The 20,053-nt window shown below is 48.4% G+C and overlaps 1 protein-coding gene across 1 annotated transcript in view; it reads left to right on the top strand.

The window, feature by feature from the left end:
- Positions 1-11,640: 11,640 nt before the first annotated feature.
- Positions 11,641-20,053, top strand: part of LOC139047898 (uncharacterized) — a 42,030-nt gene continuing 33,617 nt past the window's right edge. Inside the window, exons 1-4 of the mRNA XM_070522075.1 lie at positions 11,641-11,774; positions 11,867-12,040; positions 12,900-13,101; positions 15,426-15,459. Coding sequence (XP_070378176.1) covers positions 11,641-11,774; positions 11,867-12,040; positions 12,900-13,101; positions 15,426-15,459 — 544 coding nt within the window. The remainder of the gene's footprint in view (positions 11,775-11,866; positions 12,041-12,899; positions 13,102-15,425; positions 15,460-20,053) is intronic.

Here is a 20,053-nt window from a genome sequence, read left to right as displayed (position 1 = left end):
TTCGAGTCGGAGACCTTCGGCAAGGCCGGTCAGTAGAGGAGTGACCGGGAGAGTTGCAATTAGATACGCGCAGTTTCGCCGCACGAGAGCTTCTCCCTACGCCCCACTACCATGGTAGATTAGAGCCTCCAGGAGAGTGGGGACGCGAGTTCTAGCCAAAGGAGACCAATCCGGTGCGCCGCTGGCCCACTTGGGGGCGGAGAGAAGAAAAAGTGTCTTACGCTTCCGCTGCTGTTTTGCTCCCTCGGAGGGCAGAGAGAAAGCGGCAGCCCGCGGGCGCGTGGTTCGAAAGTGGCATAAACACGATGTGCCCTTACTCACAAAGCGTGCAACGCGATGGCGCCACCACAAAATGGACGGACGTAATCGCCAAGACTTTACAACAATCAAAACACAGCACCTATGTTCAGGTTTCCTCAGCGAATAGTTAATTGTTCCACTCATCGCCGCATAAATAATATGCTCACTGATCAAGTCAACCTTTTAGCATGCATTTGTTATTGTGTACAGGGCTATTTTCGTATTATTTGCGTTAATTTCCTCAACATCGCCAATAACTTTATAGCATTAACCGACAGTGCGCCTATCACAGACTGAGCTTTCCAACATTGATGTCAGAGGTAGCTAACCACCAGATACTAGGTCCACGTCTTCAGATTTGCCCACTGGTAGTGCGGTAGCGTATCTTTGGAATCAGTAGACACCAATGTATAGATAAGCAAACCACATGAGACTCTTTCCAGTGCCGATGCATGTTAACCGGGTAGTCTTTACATATTCACTAGCTCTAACACTTAGTTCTGAGCTTCCGGCAGACCCTTCATGCGCAATAGTTATGGACGTCCATCATCGTAGATATTTGGGCCTGTTGGTGTAACATAATGAACTTTTTCTTGTGGCTCAAAAAACACAAGGACGTAGAAGATAAAACAGGCACACGCAGGCGCTAACTACACACAACAAGTTATCTAGTAAATACGAAGCTACGCAACGTACAGATACCCTTTAAGGTTGAGGATTACAGCATTTTAGAGCGTCGATGCCTTCGGAGATCACTCTTCCGGCTTCATCTCCCGGTGCTAAACGGGCGACTTTACGCACTAGGGAGAGCTGCTCGGGCCTGGTCCCAAATACACCGGAGAAATCAAGCGGAACAGGCCAAATAAGGTATGGACGACGAATTTGAATAAGAAAAATAGATAGGATCCTTAGGAAAAGAGCGCTGTTTTTTTTTTCTTGTCCCCCCCCCCCCCTACCCTTATAACTTGAACATGCCGCCTTCTCATCGGTGCATTGCTTCGTTAAAACAGTAAAACTTTTATTCTTTCTAGCAGCCGCCGACTTCGAAAACCGCAGGCGATAGGGTTGTGGTTTCAGCTAACGGAGGTGCATTAGACGTCATGTATACCACCAAAATCTAAAGAGCCAGTTGGTCAATTCCCGATCCCGGTGACTTTCTAAACAGGTATATGCGTAAGCATTGTATTATTAGCTCTTACAAATGATCATTTGCAGTACCTATCGTGGAGGATGCTGGCAGCGAGAAGATTCGCGTTACATTGGATGTCAATCTGTGTAAAAGATTGTCACAGGAGTGCGTGGAAATAGACGCATCACTGGACATAGACGCCATAACTGTTGTCAGGCTTCCAGAGTGGATTAAACTTTTCATACCCATTCTTTTTTAATAAGCTGACGTCTCACGAAGTATTTGTGGTGACGTCTGCCAGCTTTAACATACGTGATTCACTTCTGTCACGGTGTCGTTTTTTGGCTTTTTGACGATGCTCTTCACCGCGTGGTAAAGGGATCTGCTATGTTGCTACGAGACAACTCAGTTATTTTATTGTCTCCATGGTGAGGTCAATAACAAAATGGACCTGTTACACACTTGTTATTGAAATGTTGCTGTTGGTCTTAGATTGACACTATTCCTAGCACGAAGCTACATCAGGACGACTCCAAAAACGGATGAGTTCCCAAGGTCCGCAACATAAGATATGATAAGCAGCACCGTGCTTGAACGAAGACTGTTGCGTGCGACGTCGCACATGAAACTGAAAGCTTTATTGCGATAACAATGTATGAACATGCGAGGCGCGATCGCGATGCCGGCGCCACCGTGCTGTCATCATATGGGCAGTACATGTGTGGTCCGCGCATCGTGTGTAAGGGCACGTCAACATTACGCGCAAGAACGCGCACCGCATGCCGCAGGCGGTAGAATGCTCACCGCCAAAATGGGCAGCAGTATCGTTTTATACTGTGAAGTAAATCGTACTGGGTGCTATTTTTTGCCGTATTCCACTCACCACTGATAGGGAGACCTATGAGGAACGGCCATTTCATTCTAGTGAGTAAACTCTCCAATGAAGTATACAGGTGCCAAACTATGATTCAGCAAGATTTTAAAATATGCAATTGCCACGTAGCTGGACAGAACCAATGTTATTAATGTTATTTGGCACCGCTTAAAGATAGTATTAGTCTTCTTTCTTTCGTTCCGCCTAATTACATATTTACTCTTAATTTATTATTCAACGTGTCAAATATTATAGTTAGACGAAACGTTTCAATAAAAATTGTAGAGAAACATGAAAAACTTCCGATACTGCTTTCTGTTGCTCAATACCTGCTACATAATAGTTTTTCCGAGCGTCCCAACGCTTCGCACTCGGGAAGCATCGAACAGAATCACTCCACGCCATCTGGCGTAGGGCGCGGCAGCTAAGCGGGATGGCGCATGCGGGTGGTACGGCAGAGGGCGATAGCGACACACAGATTCCCCTCTCACCCCGTTTGCGGCTACTTAAACTCGTCATTTATGATATATACTTGCTCACCATTCTTACGCATTCCTATGTGCCCTAGTGCTGCCCCCTTCCTCTCCGTATGCGTTAACTCACACTCCTGTTTTAAAGGGAAGCTGAAAGGTTTTCCAGAAAAAATGAGTGAACATCTGTACATAATGGTTTTCAACCCTCCGAATTCGAGTATCGTATCGAAATTGAGCGAAAGAAAGCGCAAATGTATTTTATTTTGAAGAAAAGTGCAGCAGCGGACACGCCCAGCTCGCGCGTCTCGTTTCCGTCTGTGATTGGTCGGTGCGCCTCGTGACGTCACCTCTAGTAACCGACCGCTGCCGCTACACATGAAGCGCGGTGCCAGGTAGTTTGGTGCTGTTTTTCTGAGACGGTGATGGAAAATTTAGAGAGACTGCGTTTTTCTGAGGAGTTCGGCGTTACTCCCTTCATGTACGAGCCGATTGCGAAGTAAGATCTTGATGAGGGCTAGTTGGTTCATACTTAGGACTGAGGTGAAACAGCGCGGAAAAGACGAGGCGATAAATGTGTGAGCACTCCCTCTCTTGCCTTGTCGGGAAAAGAAATAACATTTTTGGAAGAAAGATTAAAATGATGATTTGCAGATGTTTTTGTGAATGATGTGCGCATGCCTATGCTGATGAAAGCTATAAATGTCCGGTGATTTTCAAATAAACTTCCAGTTGGCAATCAGCGCTTGTCTGTGGTATTTGCTTCCTTGTGTCCTCGTCTTTTTCGCGCTGTTTCACCTCAGTCCTAACGATTGCGAAGAGCCGGCCTCTCGAAGAAGCAAACGATGCTGGTGCGAGCAGTGCTTTCAACGCGAACAAAAGCAAAGTCTTGGGATCTCGTGTTGGAAATGCTCTTTGGTGAGTATGTTTTTTCAAAGCGATCTAGTGATCTCGCCGATCTTTCGCCGATCTAGTGAGCTCGTTTTCAGTCAAACAACTGTAGTGTTGTGTTCCTGCATGCCTCCTCGTGGAACGTAAGCCGGGATGCGATCGTCGGCATTTGTGCGCTGTCCAAAGCTGTCGGCAATCTACAAAGACGGTTTAAACGCGTGAAAAGCTTCCCGGTTCACGCAGTACGTGTAGTGACCTTCATCTGTTGACTTCCACTCACGTTGACTACCACTCACGTTGACTACCACTCACGTTGATTACCACTCACGTTGACTACCACGAACGTTGACTAACACTCTACATACACGCAGACGCACCAAGAAAGGAATGCAGGGTCGATCGAAGCAGATTACGATGACACGCACGCAGAAACAAGCGCGGTCAGGCATGGTCGCGGACGCTGCGAAGGAACGAAACAGAGTTGACGTCACAACACCGCGGTTTCCGGTCTCCGCTCCGCTCGCTCACTCAACGGGGGGCGGAGCTACAGCGCAATTTCAACCGACTATTACGTCGCTCCTAATTGAAAAAAAAAACCAAATTTTACCTACATGATTTATAAGGTTCCCGCATCCGTATATGAGCGTCTTATTGAATTCGACAGACTCTTCAGCTTCCCTTTAATGTTACGTTACCTAATCTCGGCGTGACGAGGTATGATTTAGTACTATAATCACGTTCATTATACATCTACAAGTCAGCCAACTACCCGCTTTCTTTTCCTAAAGTTACTTACAAGATACCCACATTCAAGGTATGTCAAATTCGTCTAAACTCGATGAGCAATACCTTGCATGCCATCAAAATTGACTGACCGGTTTCCCTGTATGGGTGTGCACATCTACGGATGCGGTAACGTTGCACAAGCGCGTGCGTTCTACTGCAGTTCCTGTTAAATTTAAGTGCTGTTACAGCTTGTCTCTTTAATGAAGTAATGCGTAAAATATAATTAGAGTCAGCGTTACGGACTAAAAGAACAATCAAATAAAAACCTCCTAGCAAATATAACTGTATACAAATACGTGATTCGTAATGCACAGAACTCTGTCAGTGAATATCGACAATCATGTGTGCAAGGTGCTCGTATATTACAACACCGTCCTTCCCTTGACCGCACACATCAAGCTTGTTTTTAATGTCGCTGCTGACGACTTCACAATAAAATGAGCGCAGATGACTGACGAGCATTTGGAAAGGCAATTTTTAGCGAAGGTAAACTACACGTGAAGGTTGCTGGAAATGCACTGAAAAAGAGACAGAGTCAAAACATTTATTCGGACCATCGAAGTAGTTGCTCCTGGGGTCGAGTGGGTGGTGTCCTCATTCCAGGACTCCACTGGCCATGGCTGCTCAACGTACTTGCTGGTCGAGAGCTTCTTTTCCCGCCAGGGTATCGCTGGTCAGCTGTACCTCCCACCGCTCAAATGACGTGCTAAGCGTCTTTAAATGTTCAGGTTTGCCCCTGCACCCCCACGAGATGTGAAAGAGTGTAGAGCGTGTGTCGCCGCACCAGGAGCAGATGCCGTGATATGTTTTTCGGAACATGTTACTGTATAGGTTTGGAAATAGCTTTGTCTGAATAAGTCGGAGAGCTACGTCATCTTCAGTGCTGAGCTTTCTGTGAGGCGGAGGATAAATCCTGTGGTTGTGTCGCTGGATCTCGAGTCGTTCGCAGTAATTGGACGGCAGGGGCATGAAGGTAAAGGGTGGGGATAGATGAGGCGATTGGTCTTGCACCACTCGGTTGATTAGCGCTCGAGCTAGGGCGTTCGCCCTTTCGTTCCCCTCCAGCCCCGCGTGGCCCGGCGTCCAGGTAATTTGATGGTATTCTTGCAGCCTCGGGCCTAGAATATGAAAGAACCAGATGTTCGTGTTTATTTGCTGGTCAACTTGCTGTATTTCTTAAATGTTAAAGGTTGGCTGCAAAGTACCGTATAAGCAAACATGCACCTTTAGTTTTTTCTCCAGTCACCATTTGCAATAACACTACTGCGCATGCATGAGAAATATATTTTCCAGCCTAAACACTTCAAACCGCAGAATAGAAGAGCCAAGTATAGTTCTCGATGGAAGACGACGAAGTGTCCCTGCTAAGGTGGCTGTTGATCGCTCCTGTGAAAAATGTAGCTATCCGCGTAAATACGTTCCATACTTCAAGAGATTAGACCTCCAGGCATCTGAGGTTGCTCCGAATGCTCATGCGCTGTCTGGTTTGCTCGAATTCAGCAAGTATCACTCCATCATCCCTGCAGCTGAATTATGCACCGGGACTAGGCCTAGTGCCTCCGCTGACGCGGGGCGGTGGTAGCTTCGCCGGTGTGACTAGTCACGACGGTGTTACCGGCCGCACAATTTACAACTGAGCCTGTATCCCCGCTCCTGGTTCCTGCTCCAAGTCCTTCGGCTATAGCACGCGCGCCGCCTTCTCAAAATGTGTGAGACCGTGAGTGATCTGCCCTCAGGGCAGCAATGGCTTCCCAATCACCCATCGGGAATGGTGCTCCAATTGTTGTGCCCGAGGAATTCAGTACCCCTACCGACAAGTCTTCTGCGTTACAATCTGTGCCGCCGGCCCCCCGCGGTTCTAAGTAGTGCCCTTCGGGACACTATGAACCAGATTCATCTTCGGCAAACAGCGGCTCCCAATGCAAGCGTTCCTGGCTAACGACTGACCCCCCAGTTGTGCCGACACCTGGCTCGCACCTGGCTCGGTTTGCTATGAAGCAAGCATTGAATCTCTGGCCCGCACTAGCCTCACGGAGATTCCGAACAGGATTATTCAAGCGAATATAGACGCGTGTCTTGGCGCAAGAAGCTTCCGCGGCTTCACAGCCAGAAAGAAGTATATACAATCTCTGTGTGGCTTCCGATATTGGCTGCTGCGGAGCGTTTACAAACGGTTCAGCGTGTCTCAATCACAAGCGATGTCATGGTGCCGGTCCAGGCTTACATGTAGGGCGTTCGGATTTACACCGCTGTATTGTTTACAACGTTGACGTTTGCGAGGATGAGACTGCTCTCCAGCGTGGGCTCTATGTCCTACTCGCCGTCTCATTCAAGCGCGTTACATGGGAAAGGGGTGGTCTTGCATCGTCAACCAGCTGGGACCGCCTACTCCACCAGCTCGCCTGCACTATTATGCCAGCTGTTTCCGACCTGGCGACATTCGCCGATCCTTTCAGTTTAGAATGCCAGATGAATCTGTACCAGTCAGCGCAATGTCTTACCAATGTGGATTCTGCAAGACCGACGACCACGAGATCACCTCTCCAACCTGTCCCGCAAAGCAAAAAGCCAGTCTAAAGGTTTGTTGCGGTATTCATAAGCGATGCACAAACTTGCTATCACACGACTAGTGCAGGCATTTAACAGGTTTGCGGCGCTCCAGTGGGATAAGGACATCTGGCCAGAGCTTTCCGAGCCCGACCCACCTGCACCCCCTTTTCAACAGACTTACGGTGAAAAGTTCGCAATGATTTCCGTTGCCAGCTGATTACCCAGAAGCAAAGCATGGCCTAACATCCGCGTGATGATATGGCAGCAGTTGGCAATCAAATTGCCTACCTTCTCGCGGAGAATTCAAACTCCAACAACACCGTGAACTACTTGTGAGTCGCAGACGAGCAGTGGAATCTCACACCACCACAAATATCTATTCCGCTGCGTGATGGTCTATGTTGCGCCATGCAGTATCGCTTACTGATTCTACCAAGTCTTCTGTTCCGTTGCCGGATAACTCCCTAACGACCCTTCTGCGGTTCATGGTCAGCTAGATATTAAACCTAACATCTGTGATTTTACAACGCCTGGACTCGTAATCAAAATGGTGGGTCAGGTTTTTGTGGTGCGCTGAAGTGGAACTGCAGAAGCCTCTCCGCGGAATTGGGGGAGATTAAATCCCGTCTTTGGATGAACAAGCTGCAGGTATGGGCCCTGTTGCTGCAGGAGACCAACGCCTTGCCTGACATTCCGGGTTTCATGGATGCCTGTCTCATTCGATGAGCGGATGTCACGTGCACATGGCTGCCTCTCCAGGAAAAACGAAAATCTATGCTGATACACGTTACACTCAAGTCCGCCTTTTTCTTGAAAACTGTTGTAACCCTTATAAGGAGGTAGTGGCAGTTGCTGCGAAGTTAACCAAGGCAACTGTTGTGGTAGTGTCATACTACATAAGACCAGCCGGTGGCTCTTTTTCATGAATTAATCTGGGCTGGTTATTGAATGTCTGGGCTGTTATTGAAGAATATCGAACCTAAGGTGTCCCATTTTACTTGGTGGCGACTTCAACGCCCCTCACCCAGATTGGCAGTACCCCACTTCTAGCCCTCGAGGTAGGCGTGTTCGGGCCACGTTCGCAGATGCGTTGTTTGTTCTACTGAACCATCCCGATTCAGCAACGCGGGCTTTGCCTCAGGCTTGATTTACAACATACACACCGAATTTTACAGGGTGATCGGGTCTCAGCACTCACACTAGGCACTTGGAGTCCGACTACTGCGGTAGAGACAGCCACGATATCGTCGTCAGTCTTTATCCGTCGCAGGCCCGGCGATCTCGGCGCAAGTGCAGCGTGGTCAACTGGAACACATTTCTCCAAGTCACCTCTGTGTACACGTCATCGCTACTTTTTGAACGCATACAAAGCACGCTCAATGAAACTACAACCATCAGATCGGTAGACATCGGTCGACATGCACCGGATGTCGGCCTGCTCAACTTGTGGGCTGCTCGCAGAGAAGCTGAGCTGGCAGCATCCCGAGACCCCACTTCTGCACAAGCACATACAAGACAATTTTCTTACTGCAAAGTCCCAAAGGTATGAACTTGACCTCTCGCGGTGGCACTGGCGTAAGTGGTGTCAGCGGTTTTCATCCAAGACATCCAATGCTTCTCTCTGGCGAACGTTCCGTGCCATGGAACACGGTTGCCGCTGTCCAAACGCGGCGGCCACAGCCTGCTTCGTTGCTGGCTTATCGCCGGATGATAGCGCCAGAGAAGCAGCCCGGAAGTTTCTCCCCCAGCACAACGGCTTGCTTTAAAGAGCCAATGGTGCTTCCTTACCAGGCATTGCAGCACATATGGGCAAGTTATCATCTACAGCAGACGCCGAGGAAGTTCCTTCACCATGCCATTCACGCAAGCTCTTTCACCATGGCTGAGTAGCTTGCAGTGATAGATGGTGCCAGTCGCAAGACAACACCCGGTCCAGCCTCTATTACTTATGAGGTTTACAAGAACCTGAGTTCCGCTGTACTGCCTCAGCTCCTCGACACCGTTAACCAGGTTTGGCTAGAGCGCCTTGTCTCTTCGGGCTGGAAATCGGCTATTGTGATCCCGGTTTCGAAACCAGGTAAGCCGGTGACCGACCTTGGAAACAGCCGACCCATTTTCCTAACATCAATAATCTGCAAGCTTCCTGAGAAAATGCTAGCCACATGAGTGTAATGGTTGCTAGAGCGTCACCGTTCCTACCACTATGATCAAATTGGCTTCCTTCCATCCATAGATACTGAAGATGGGGCTTCCTCAGTTTTATTGTCAACTCGCAATCAGACCGTTAATGCTTTCCTCGCTATGGACGCCGAAAAGGCGTTGGATAAGATCCGACATGCTGCCATCTTGGCTTGAATTGACATGCTGCATTTTCCCCCTTGAGTAGGTAATATTGTCAAATCCTTCCTTCAAGTGCGAGACTTTGCAGTCTGCTTCAGAGGTGACGCCATCTGCTCATTTGTACCTCCTCGCACCGTACTCCGGGCAGCGGTATTGTCACCCACGTTATTCAATATTGCTTTCATCCCGCTTATATGGCGCTTGCTCCCTGTGCCTGACACAAAGTTTTTACTCCACGCTGATGATATCTCGGTTTGGAGCACTCATCGTCACTTGCAAACTCAAGCTGCTGCCCTTCAATCGGATTTAGATATTACGTCGCCTTACGCTTCACCGGCCGGCTTTAAGCTTTCCGACAGCAAATCTGCTTACATGTCGGTCGCCAACCGCTGGAGACGGCGCGAACTCTCTGCAACACCCATTCGTCGTCAGCTATCCGGAACCCCCTTCAACAATGTTCAACTATAAAAATTCTGGACTTGATGGTCCTCGAGTTGGGAACGGGGAGTGCTTGAATCTACTGAGCTAAGAAGCAGGCAATTCAGACGTTGAGTCTGATTAGGCGCGTTGCTCCTAAAACGGGCGGCGCCCGCTCATACGTTTTGCGACCTTGGTAAAGGCGGTAGTGCAGCCATGCCTTCTTTATCAAGCTCAATGCCAGCATCTGGCGGGGGCACAATGGCATCGCTTTGAAGCTGGTAATCGCGAGGCGATGATGGTCATCACTTCCCTTCCCCGCATCATCCCTATCATTGCTCTCCAAGAGAATTCACACCTGAATGCACTAGGCGAGCTAGTGCAGCAGCGACGCGATGCTTGCAGGCTTAAGGCGAACCTTTCACACGCAACGTGTGCTCTCAGGATTTACGCTTTCTCGCGCTCCCTTGAGCTGTAGTTTGTACACGAAGCGACGCCGCTGCGTGAATTGATGTCGGGCGGCGTATATCTGTTCGCTTGGTATCACTCAGATGTACAAAACTCCAGGGAGGAAGAAATGGCGATGGCGGTGGCGGTGGTAGGCGGCGACAGGTGGAGGCCCACCTGTCGCTTGGTTCCTTCGTTATTTACGTTGGTACAAGCATACAGGACTGTGAAACTACCACTGCACTTTATTGCCCTTGCGTACCTACCCTGAATAAGACATCCCAGTTTCAAATCCAACAGCCTCCTTCCTCCTTTTGTGCTAAGCACCTCGCAGTTCGAGAAGTGCTGTGCTCCGTGGATGCCTTTCCCATGGTCCCCACGGCCAGCATCGTCATCCGCACTGATGCCCGCCAGGTGACGCGGCTCGCCCCTGCGACGCGTTAGTTGCAGCCCTGGAATATGTCAGCACATCCATCTTCTGGCGGTACGCATGCCGCCGCAAATATCTATCGAGTGGATCCCACGCGACCTCCTGAGTTTCCAAAGCCGTGTGGATTCTGCGGCGCGTCTAGCGACCTCTAAATTGTCACTGGCTCAGCACTTCCCCTAGATGGTGCCACCCTTCGTTTAACAAGAAAAGAGCACCTTCGGCGCTTCACACGTGCTGTCATACCTCCGTGAGCGGAATACCTCCCCCGCGATCTTACCCGTGGAGAGGAGGTGGTGCTTCGGAGGATCGGGTCGAGTTTTTTTAAATATTTATTTATAGATAGTGCAATCACTTATGGGTAATTTTAGTAGGGTGGTACACAAGAAAATGCCGCATACACGAACATATAGTAGATACAGGTTACACAATAGATAGGATAGATACAAGCTATCAAAGGCAAAAGAAATAAAAATGCATCAATGTTTACGTTATGGAGGGTCCGTTTCGAAGTACTTAAAAACTTTATTCGGAGGAAATATATGACATGAAAAATAAATGAATAGGATGCAAGTAGATATAGTTCACTTCAACGCAATTCGGTTAATAAGTTCGCGAATTCCTCAGTTAGTGAGGAAAACAACAAAATGTCGAACAACTTGTGTCCTGTCTGCACGCCTCACTTTTTCTTGCATAATGAATCCTGACGGACTAGCTCAGCTTTCTGTCGTTCTAAGAAAAGGACGGTGCTGAAGCAATTGCATTAGTTAGCTTATTCCAGTCGACTATGGTGCCAGGAAAGAATGAATACTTAAAACAATTACTGCGCGTGCGAAAATAAATTACGTGCGCTGCGACTGGCGCACAGCCGTGCGGCTGTGAGAGAAGACACTCGTTGAGAACCCGAGCAGAAAGAAACGTCTCCGTTCTGCGACCGGAATACGAATCCCTGCCGCCTTGGTGGCGCGTACGCTGTGACCGCGTCGTTAACGTGTAGTTTATTGGCATAATGAATGGCTGCGTACTCGTCTGTAGCAACGGGTACACGTCGTGCCCAGCGGGGACCACGTTTCACGGTCTCTCAACTCATCCGTGCTTTGTCGGGCAGCGGCAACGGTGGATCACGGCTGTGCGCCGTAAAAAGTAAGATTGGTTCCCGTGACCGTGTCTTCTCTCTCGGCCGTCTCGCGTTCTGCGTTTTTGTTTTTCTTGTGCCACTAACCGGCACATTCCAGTGCCGACGGAAGAGACTGGGAGCCCTCTCGGCACACGAAGATATGCAGCGTCCATTTCATTGCGGGTGCGCCGTCCAATGACGTGTCGTCCCCGTCGTACGTGCCAACGATATTTCTTGACGAGTACCGTAAGCTGTCCGTGCTTCTGGAGAATGAGGCTGGATGCTATGCAAGGTGAGAACTCCGCGAAAGAGGCACTGTCTTTTTAGACTAGCTCTCAGGTATTGATACAATTAGATGCGATAATTTCTTGGCGACACCTGAGCCAAGATTTCGTCCATCGGTGTGCTCGATGGTTCGTGTGACCGGTTTCACTCTAGTGCTGGCAAAGGCGCAGCCGCTAGAGTAGACGTGCGCAAACTGGGGGTGGGAACAACCCTCTCCGAGAGGTCGCCGGACGCTGTGGTCACGACTCCTCGAAGAGCTCCCATAATTAACGCAGAAATAGTATGGCGGGGTAGCCGTACGGCACTCGCAAGCTTTGAAAGGTCGCTAGAGCCTATCTTGGCTTAAACAATATTTTCCGCAAAAAAGAAAAGCGCAGTGACTTCACACAGAGGAGATGGCCAAGTGCACACACACCTTGAGTGGTGCATACTTGGGAGTCAACAGCGGTGTATGTATTCATTCCGGGGGTGATTAAACGAGCAAAGTCTGCAGCATGGAGACAAATCTGCAAGCGGAATAAAAATGTAGTCTCTTTATTCTTGTTTTAAGGGATCTGGCAGTCGTTAGTTTTTGTTTCTTTGCTAGTTTTGGTCTTTCACCAGAGCATGACAGGGAGAGAAGGGGGAGAAATTTCGTGATATGTACCTGTTGGCTGTAAACGAGATTCCTCCAATCTAAATGCAATCTAAAGCAACACCTCAGTCCGTGTGTGCTATGTCTCTGTGAGCCAAACATTGCTGATTGCAACTGGTCAAAACTTACAGTAGCAGAGCCCCCCTCCCTAATTAGACAGACATTTTCTCGTTCAATGACAGTCTGCGTTGCCATTATCTAAAGAAATTACGGTGTGCATTTTGCTTCATAGAATTAAGAAGCGGAGAACAGCCGCAACAACTGCTGCAGATCTTGCCCGCTCCTCATCATCTTTGTCAAACGTGGTGCAAGCTGCACCACCTACGGCCACCATTGACGTGCCAGCTTCTCCAGCACCAGCAGTCACACTACCGCTTGAGCAACCTGAAGGCACAGATGGGAATAACGAACCCAAACAACTGCAAGGAGTTGAGGTAGGTTTGCTGTACAACTATAAGGTACCGAGTAAGTGGCTACTCAACATTTGCAGATTATAAAAAAAGGAATGCAGGGTGGGTGCTTCCTGTGTTTGAAAACTAAAAGTCAGAACAGACATATTGTCATGAATGACAAGCGATGCAGCAGCGAATAACAAACTGAACATTTATTGTGACAGACTTGTGCGAAAAACAAACGAAAAGAAGACTTTACTGCCCCAGTTCAAGCACATCACCCCAATGCAACACAAAACAAAATAATGTTACACTGAAAAGCAAGCTGAAACACGAAACGTGCACAGTCCTATAGAATGTAGAACGGCTTAAGAAGAATAACGTGAACCACCTAGGGTCGCAAAGGGCTGCGTGAAAAAAGCTGGGTTTTGTGAGACGCAACTTCATAGTTCCAGTCCCCCAGATAACGAACAATCCTGCAAGGTCCAATCCATGCTATTGCTTTCCCTATTAAGAACCTGCGATGGAAGTTCCCTTCTCGTTCATCAAAATGAACGTTCATTCAGTTTCATATAGTTTCCCAGGGGTACTGAGGTGAGCTTTGCATGGGCTTTTGTGTCTTGGTGTGCCTGGGGTGAGATATTGTAGAAATGCCTTTTTTTATGCCAATGCATTTTCTCGTGACGTCAGCGATATTGAAAATGGAGGTTGCGTATGCACGACGTCTTTTTGGATAGTCCAATCAGAAGCTGCCTTTATTGGCCGGATGTTTCTTTCGTATTCTCTTCTCGTATTCCTGGGCTATATAGCAAACTTGTTTTCAAAAACGACACTTAAGCAGACTTCCATGCTGCGTAAAACAAATTCATGTTGTTACCTTACAACGCAAAAGCGGCCGCAGCTTAAACAAATGCAAATGCAAGTACTCCTATTTTTAAAGCCGTAGTCGCATATTAATCGCATGTGCATCCAATCTATGCCGTTGAGAGCACACGAAATGGCGGCCTCTGTTTACCCGACAGCTGATGGCCTCTAGTCTGTCCGTAACGCAGCGCAACTAATTGCGACCCACAGCGGTATACTTGCGTGTGAGAAGAATCTGCGCTCCTTGGAGGAGCCGTGAGATACAGGAGCGAGGTGAACAAATATTGCTCGTGTAGTGCTTGCATTGTCGTGTGGTTTTCGCTGCATGTACTGACGCGCGATAATTTTCTAGGAAGAGCCAAGAAGAATTATCCTTAACACCCGAGGACAAACTTTGCAACATAGTGGATCGAGAACTGTGAAGGCACTCAGCACCTTTCAATAGGGCAGCACCACGACAGAACAATAGCTTCGTCAAAGTGATCGCAGCAACGGTAATACTACCTGGGCCAGGCACCCCTGCACGGACGGTTACGCTCCGAGAAAGAAGCTACTACAACGGCAAATGCTAGCAGTGACTATTCTACATTAGTGCCATCAAAGGCAAAAAACTGAATTCGTAGCCAGCACTTTATGCAGGTGCTTAGCTTAGACAGAATGTTTGCCTCTGAATTTCTTACTCTGCTGCGGGCCGGCTTAAATTCCCAAGTTTAAAAAGAGACAATGCCTGCAAAAGGGCCATGGGTCTCAAAAGATCAGGCGACTTTTCTCGTGCAGTTCATCGAGCAGCACCCTTAACTGGCGGTTGAAGGGCTCCACATTGTCAGCAGGCCTTGACTTCCGGCGTTTGGCATACGTCGGCGCGATGTCCCAGCGTGCCACGTTGAAAACACGCGTTCACTTTCTCGCGATATAGCGTGCATCTAACAAGGATAGAACCATACTTGACAAAATTGGGCAGCCTGAGTCCATCGAAGGTCAACATGACTGTGCCCGTGCCCTTGGTGCGTTTAGTCTTCAGGGATACCGCGTTCTTGCTGTTGATAGCTGAGATAGCCCGGCGGAGGTGCAGCGCCGCATCATCAACAGAAGTTATATAGATTTTTTTTATTGAACATAGTATTGTACGTTCTAAAGAAGTATTACGCATAATTTAAACAAGCTGTCGTTGGTATGCAGTCTTGTTCTGAGATACTGCATCGCGTCTCTTTTATCAGCGTTTTCAGCTCACGCTGGCTCTTAGTCGTCCGCCTCTATGTGACGTTCATCTCTTAAGTCGCGCGTTATTTCACCGATTAAAATTAGACAGCGTTGAATGGCGTAAGGGTTTGCGGTTCTTTCGCGCAGTGTCATGTAAGCTTTCGCTAGTTTCTTTCGATGATAACATATCGGCTACTTTGCCTGTGGTGCGCTGTAATAGGGCAGCGTATCGTCTGGCGGCGAAAACGCGGCTCTTTTGGCAATGACGGCCTAAAGTGCTGGAGCACTCCGTTCTACTGCAGTGTCAGCTGTCGCTGCAGCCTGGAGTCAACGCTGGCAAGTGGTGCCATAAGCGTACAACAAGGGGCCGCGGAGATGAGCAGTTACGATTCTCGCCGAGGTCATGTATGCCCATGTGGAGCTCACCGACTGCTGGCTGTGGTTTGTCCTGCTGCAGCCAGCAGTTTTTGCAAGATTCCTTTATTGTACAAAAAAACAAGGGTTTATGTATTCACGGTGCATCACTTATCGGCACACGTGCCATGGGTTTAAACACGGAACACATGCACACAGGATAAAATTAAATTATGGGGTTTTACGTGCCAAAACCACTTTCTGATTATGAGGCACGCCGTAGTGGAGGACTCCGGAAATTTCGACCACCTGGGGTTCATTAACGTGCACCTAAATCTAAGTACACGGGTGTTTTCGCATTTCGCCCCCATCGAAATGCGGCCGCCGTGGCTTGGGTTCGATCCCGCGACCTCGTGCTTAGCAGCCTATCACCATAGCCACTGAGCAACCGCGGCGGGTGCATGCACACAGGATAGTCAGTCCAGTCACATCCCTGTGTTATCACATCCCTTCCCACCTAGTAGTCACTGCCATAACGAAGCACTGATCGACGTACACGAGAAGACCTAGGGCATGCTGGCGGAACTACTGGTATAAGCGATCTCTGCACTACAGTTTGCGTCAGTGGAAGGATAGGCGATCTCTGCACTGCAGTTTCAGTCGCTGGAAGCTTGAAGCAAGGGTTAGCGTGATAGCCTACCGGTATAGCATCTCATGCTCTCCGAACGAGGTTGCGATGACGTCGGAGTACTGAACCATCCGAAGTCTCTATACCGTACATGGCGTGGCCCAAGCGATGCAGTTTCCGTGCGGCCAGCCGCTTCAGACCACGAGAAAAGTTCCGCACATACACGGGGTCACCGTGTAGAAACTCCCTCGAGGATAACGGCTTCGTACATCCAGGGCCTTTCACGTCAGGGTGCAGTCTCGACAAGACAGAGCGGAAGCTCCTGCCCAGCGTGAGTTCTGCTGGCATCCTCCCGGTTTCCGAGTGGGGTGTGGATTCTGGCTTGAATAAAAAATGAGAAGCTTTACACGCCACTCCGCCCTGGCTCTGCTTTCGAAGCTCACACTTCAGCTCGCGAACCATGCGCTCAGACTTTCCGTTGCTTGCGGGATGGTATGGCGCTGTGTACATGTAGCGAACGCCATTTTGTTCAAGAAATATTGCATTTCGTTGCTCCAGAAGGCGGTACTGTTATCAGAAACAATTAACTCCGGCAATCCATATGAAGCAAACATTCTTCGCAGATTTTCGGTCACAGCTGAGGAATAAAGCGATGGCATTATCTTGATCTCGGTCCAGTTTGATAGCGCGTCCACGACAACACGAAAGAAACGACCGTAACCAGCTCTGTAAAATCCATGAATTCTCCTCCATGGGCTGTCGGGTTTCGTGCAGAAATGAACAGGCGTTTTAGGTTCGCTTTCCCTGTTCTCTTGCCAGAGTTTGCAATGACGCACGAAATCTTCAATCTGGGAATCGATTTCCGGCCACCACACATATAACCTTGCCAGAGCTTTCATGGCCGTTATGACAGGGTGCTTCGATGCTGAATGGCCAGGTGATTTTCTCTCAGTTCTTTTGGCAGTATGACCTTGTTACCACACAGAAGGCAGTCAAAGTGAAAAGAGAACTCTTCGTGCCTCACCTGATAGGTGGCATATTCTGGGGGCACACCTTGTTCTGGCCAGCCAGTTGCGACCCATTTCTTCACACGCGACAGGCAAGGATCACGCAGAGTGGCTGATGCGACATCTATTGCGCTCACAGGAGGGAACTCCATTGCTTCCAACGAAAGGACGTCGCCAGGAGGCTCGATGTCCCTCCTGTCACCAGCTATCGGTAGCCTGCTTAGACATTCAGCGTCTGCGTGATCTTGGGGTCCTTGTATACTCCAGTTTGTATTCGTAAGCAGGTAACAACAAAGACCGCCTGAACACGCGCGGCGACAACACAACAGGAATCTTCTTGGCTCGTTGAAAGATACCGAGCAGTGGCTTATGATCTGTCAAGATGCGGAATCCTCGCCCAAAGATGTACTGGCGAAATTGACGGGCGCCATAGACAATAGCTAGAGCCTCGCGGTCAATCTGAGCGTAAAAACATTCCGCCTTAGTGAGTGTTCTTGACGCAAATGCAACAAGTTGCTCGAGTCTGTGAGCATCGTTGTGAGCTAATACAGCTGCCACACCCATGGGTGATGGATCACAAGTCAGGATTAAGGGTGGATCAAGGTTGAAATGCACTAAATGTGACTGTGAACCTGGCAACGTTTAACGCTAGAACTTTATCTAGTCGGATGAGTCTAGTAGTGCTATTGGAAGAATTAGCGGGCAGTAAATGGGATATATACCGCTCAGTGAGGTTAGGAGGACAAAAAAAGCACATACAGTGTTAACAAGCGGGCACGTCCTATGCTACCGGGGTTTAGTGGCGAGACCAGAACTAGGAGTCGGATTCCTTATTAATAAGGATATAGCTGGTAACATGCAGGAATTCTTTAACATTAACGAGAGGGTGGCAGGCCTTGCGAAATTTAATAAGAGGTACAAATTGAAGGTCGTAGAAGCCTATGCCCCTATATCCAATAATGATGACCTGGAAGTCGAAAGCTTCTATGACGACGTGGAATCGGCGATGGACAAAGTTAAAACAAAATACACTATACTGATGGGCTACTTCAATGCCAGGGAAGAGACGAAGCAGGCTGGCGAAAGGTCAGTTGGGGAATACGGCATAGGTTCTATGAATAGTTTGCTGAACGGAATAATATACGGATAATAAATACCTTCTTCCGCAAGCGAAATAGCCGAAAGTGGACGTGGAGGAGCCCGAATGGCTGGACTAGAAATGAAATAGAATTCATACTCCGCGCTAACACTCGCATCATACAAGACGCGGACGTGCTCCGCAAGGTGCGCTCCAGTGACCATAAGATGGTAAGAACTTGAATTAGCCTAGACTTCAGGAGCGAACGAAAAAAACCAGTTTATAAGAAGCCAATCAATGAGTTAGCGGTAAGAGAGAGAATATAGGAACTCCGGATCAAGCTACAGAACCGGTATTCGGCTTTAACTCAAGAAGACGACATTAGTGTTGAAGCAATGAACGACGATTTTATGGGCATCATTAAGCAGTGTGCAATAGAAGTCGATGGTAATTTCGTTAGACAGGATACCAGTAAGCTATCGCAGGAGGCGAAAGATCTGATTAACAAACGCCAATGTATGAAAGCCTCTAAACCTGCAGCTAGAATAGAACTTGCAGAACTTTCGAAGGTAATCACCAAGCGTAAGACAGCTGACATAAGCCAGTATAATATGGTTAGAATTAAACATGCTCTCAGGAATGCAGGAAGCCTAAAGGAGTGAAGAAGAAACAAGGAATAGACAAGAATCACATGTATGCGTTAAGAGACAAAGCTGGCAATATCGTTGCTAATATGGATGAGATAGTTCAAGTGGCTGAGGAGTTCTATAGAGATTGGTACAGTACCAGTGGCACCCACGACGATAATGGGAAAGGAAATAGCCTAGAAGAATTTGACACCCCACAAGTAACGCCGTAAGGAAAGAAACCCTTGGGAGCTATCCAAAGGGGGAAGGCAGCTGGGGAGGATCTGGTAACACCAGATTTGTTGAAGGATGGTGGGCAGTTTGTACTAGCAGTAATTCTAGAGCTGTGTGCTGCAGAATTACTGCACATGCTGCCCTTGGGGAGCAGAGTTACGTGTCTAATTAAAGGCGCTCCTCGCGCCCCTATTCACCAAATCTGGCCACATGCACAAAAATCATCATTTTGAGGAAAAGTCAACTTCACGACTGCGCCTGCACTGTCTTTCGCCACGCTATCATTGTCGCGAGCTTCTGCTTGGGCCTCTGCAGCCTCTGCCACACCTGTGCTGGATGTGTCGGGTTGGTGTGTTGTTTAGTGCAGTTTGAATGGACGTTCTTTTTGTCGCCCTACGGCGCAGCGTCAAGATTGCTATACGGTGCTTCTCAGTTCTATACGATGCTTCTCCAAATTTTTGTAATTGGGCGCTTTGTCTAATTACATTGCCAGTTTTACTTTTAACCGAAAGCGAAAAACAAAGCAGCAGCATATCTGTGGCTCACGAATCTGAGCATTCGACAATGTGTAGTGTACTATGTAGTGTACAGGGTAGTGTACCAGATAACCCTCTCTTGTGGCAGCAGCTACATAGGGCAGACGGGACGGTGTTTAAAAATCAGACTGCAGGAGCACCGCGCAGGAGTAGAAGGATTGGCGGGTGGCGGCAAACTGGGCTGACCATTGTCTCCACTGTCGTAATTGCACGCCTAGGTTCCGCGACACAAAAGTCTTGAAGATGTTTGCGTCACAGCTGAGCCGAGAAATCTATCAAGCTTACTGTATAACAATGCAATTTGGCAGCTGCGAAAGCAGCTCTTCAGTGTCATTGAGTGAAAAAAGTTAGATTATTTACATACAAATTTGTGCCACTAACCCCCTCATGCCAATGCAGAGTGATGGTTATTCGATGGTAATCAAGTGTGATTATGATACATGTATAAATACGTGGCTTTCTTGGAG

This window comes from Dermacentor albipictus, chromosome 7 (assembly GCF_038994185.2).
Source record: "Dermacentor albipictus isolate Rhodes 1998 colony chromosome 7, USDA_Dalb.pri_finalv2, whole genome shotgun sequence".
In the NCBI taxonomy this organism is placed as follows: domain Eukaryota; kingdom Metazoa; phylum Arthropoda; class Arachnida; order Ixodida; family Ixodidae; genus Dermacentor; species Dermacentor albipictus.
The sequence above is the reverse complement of the archived record's forward strand: the minus strand, read 5'-3'. Positions and strand labels throughout refer to the sequence as shown.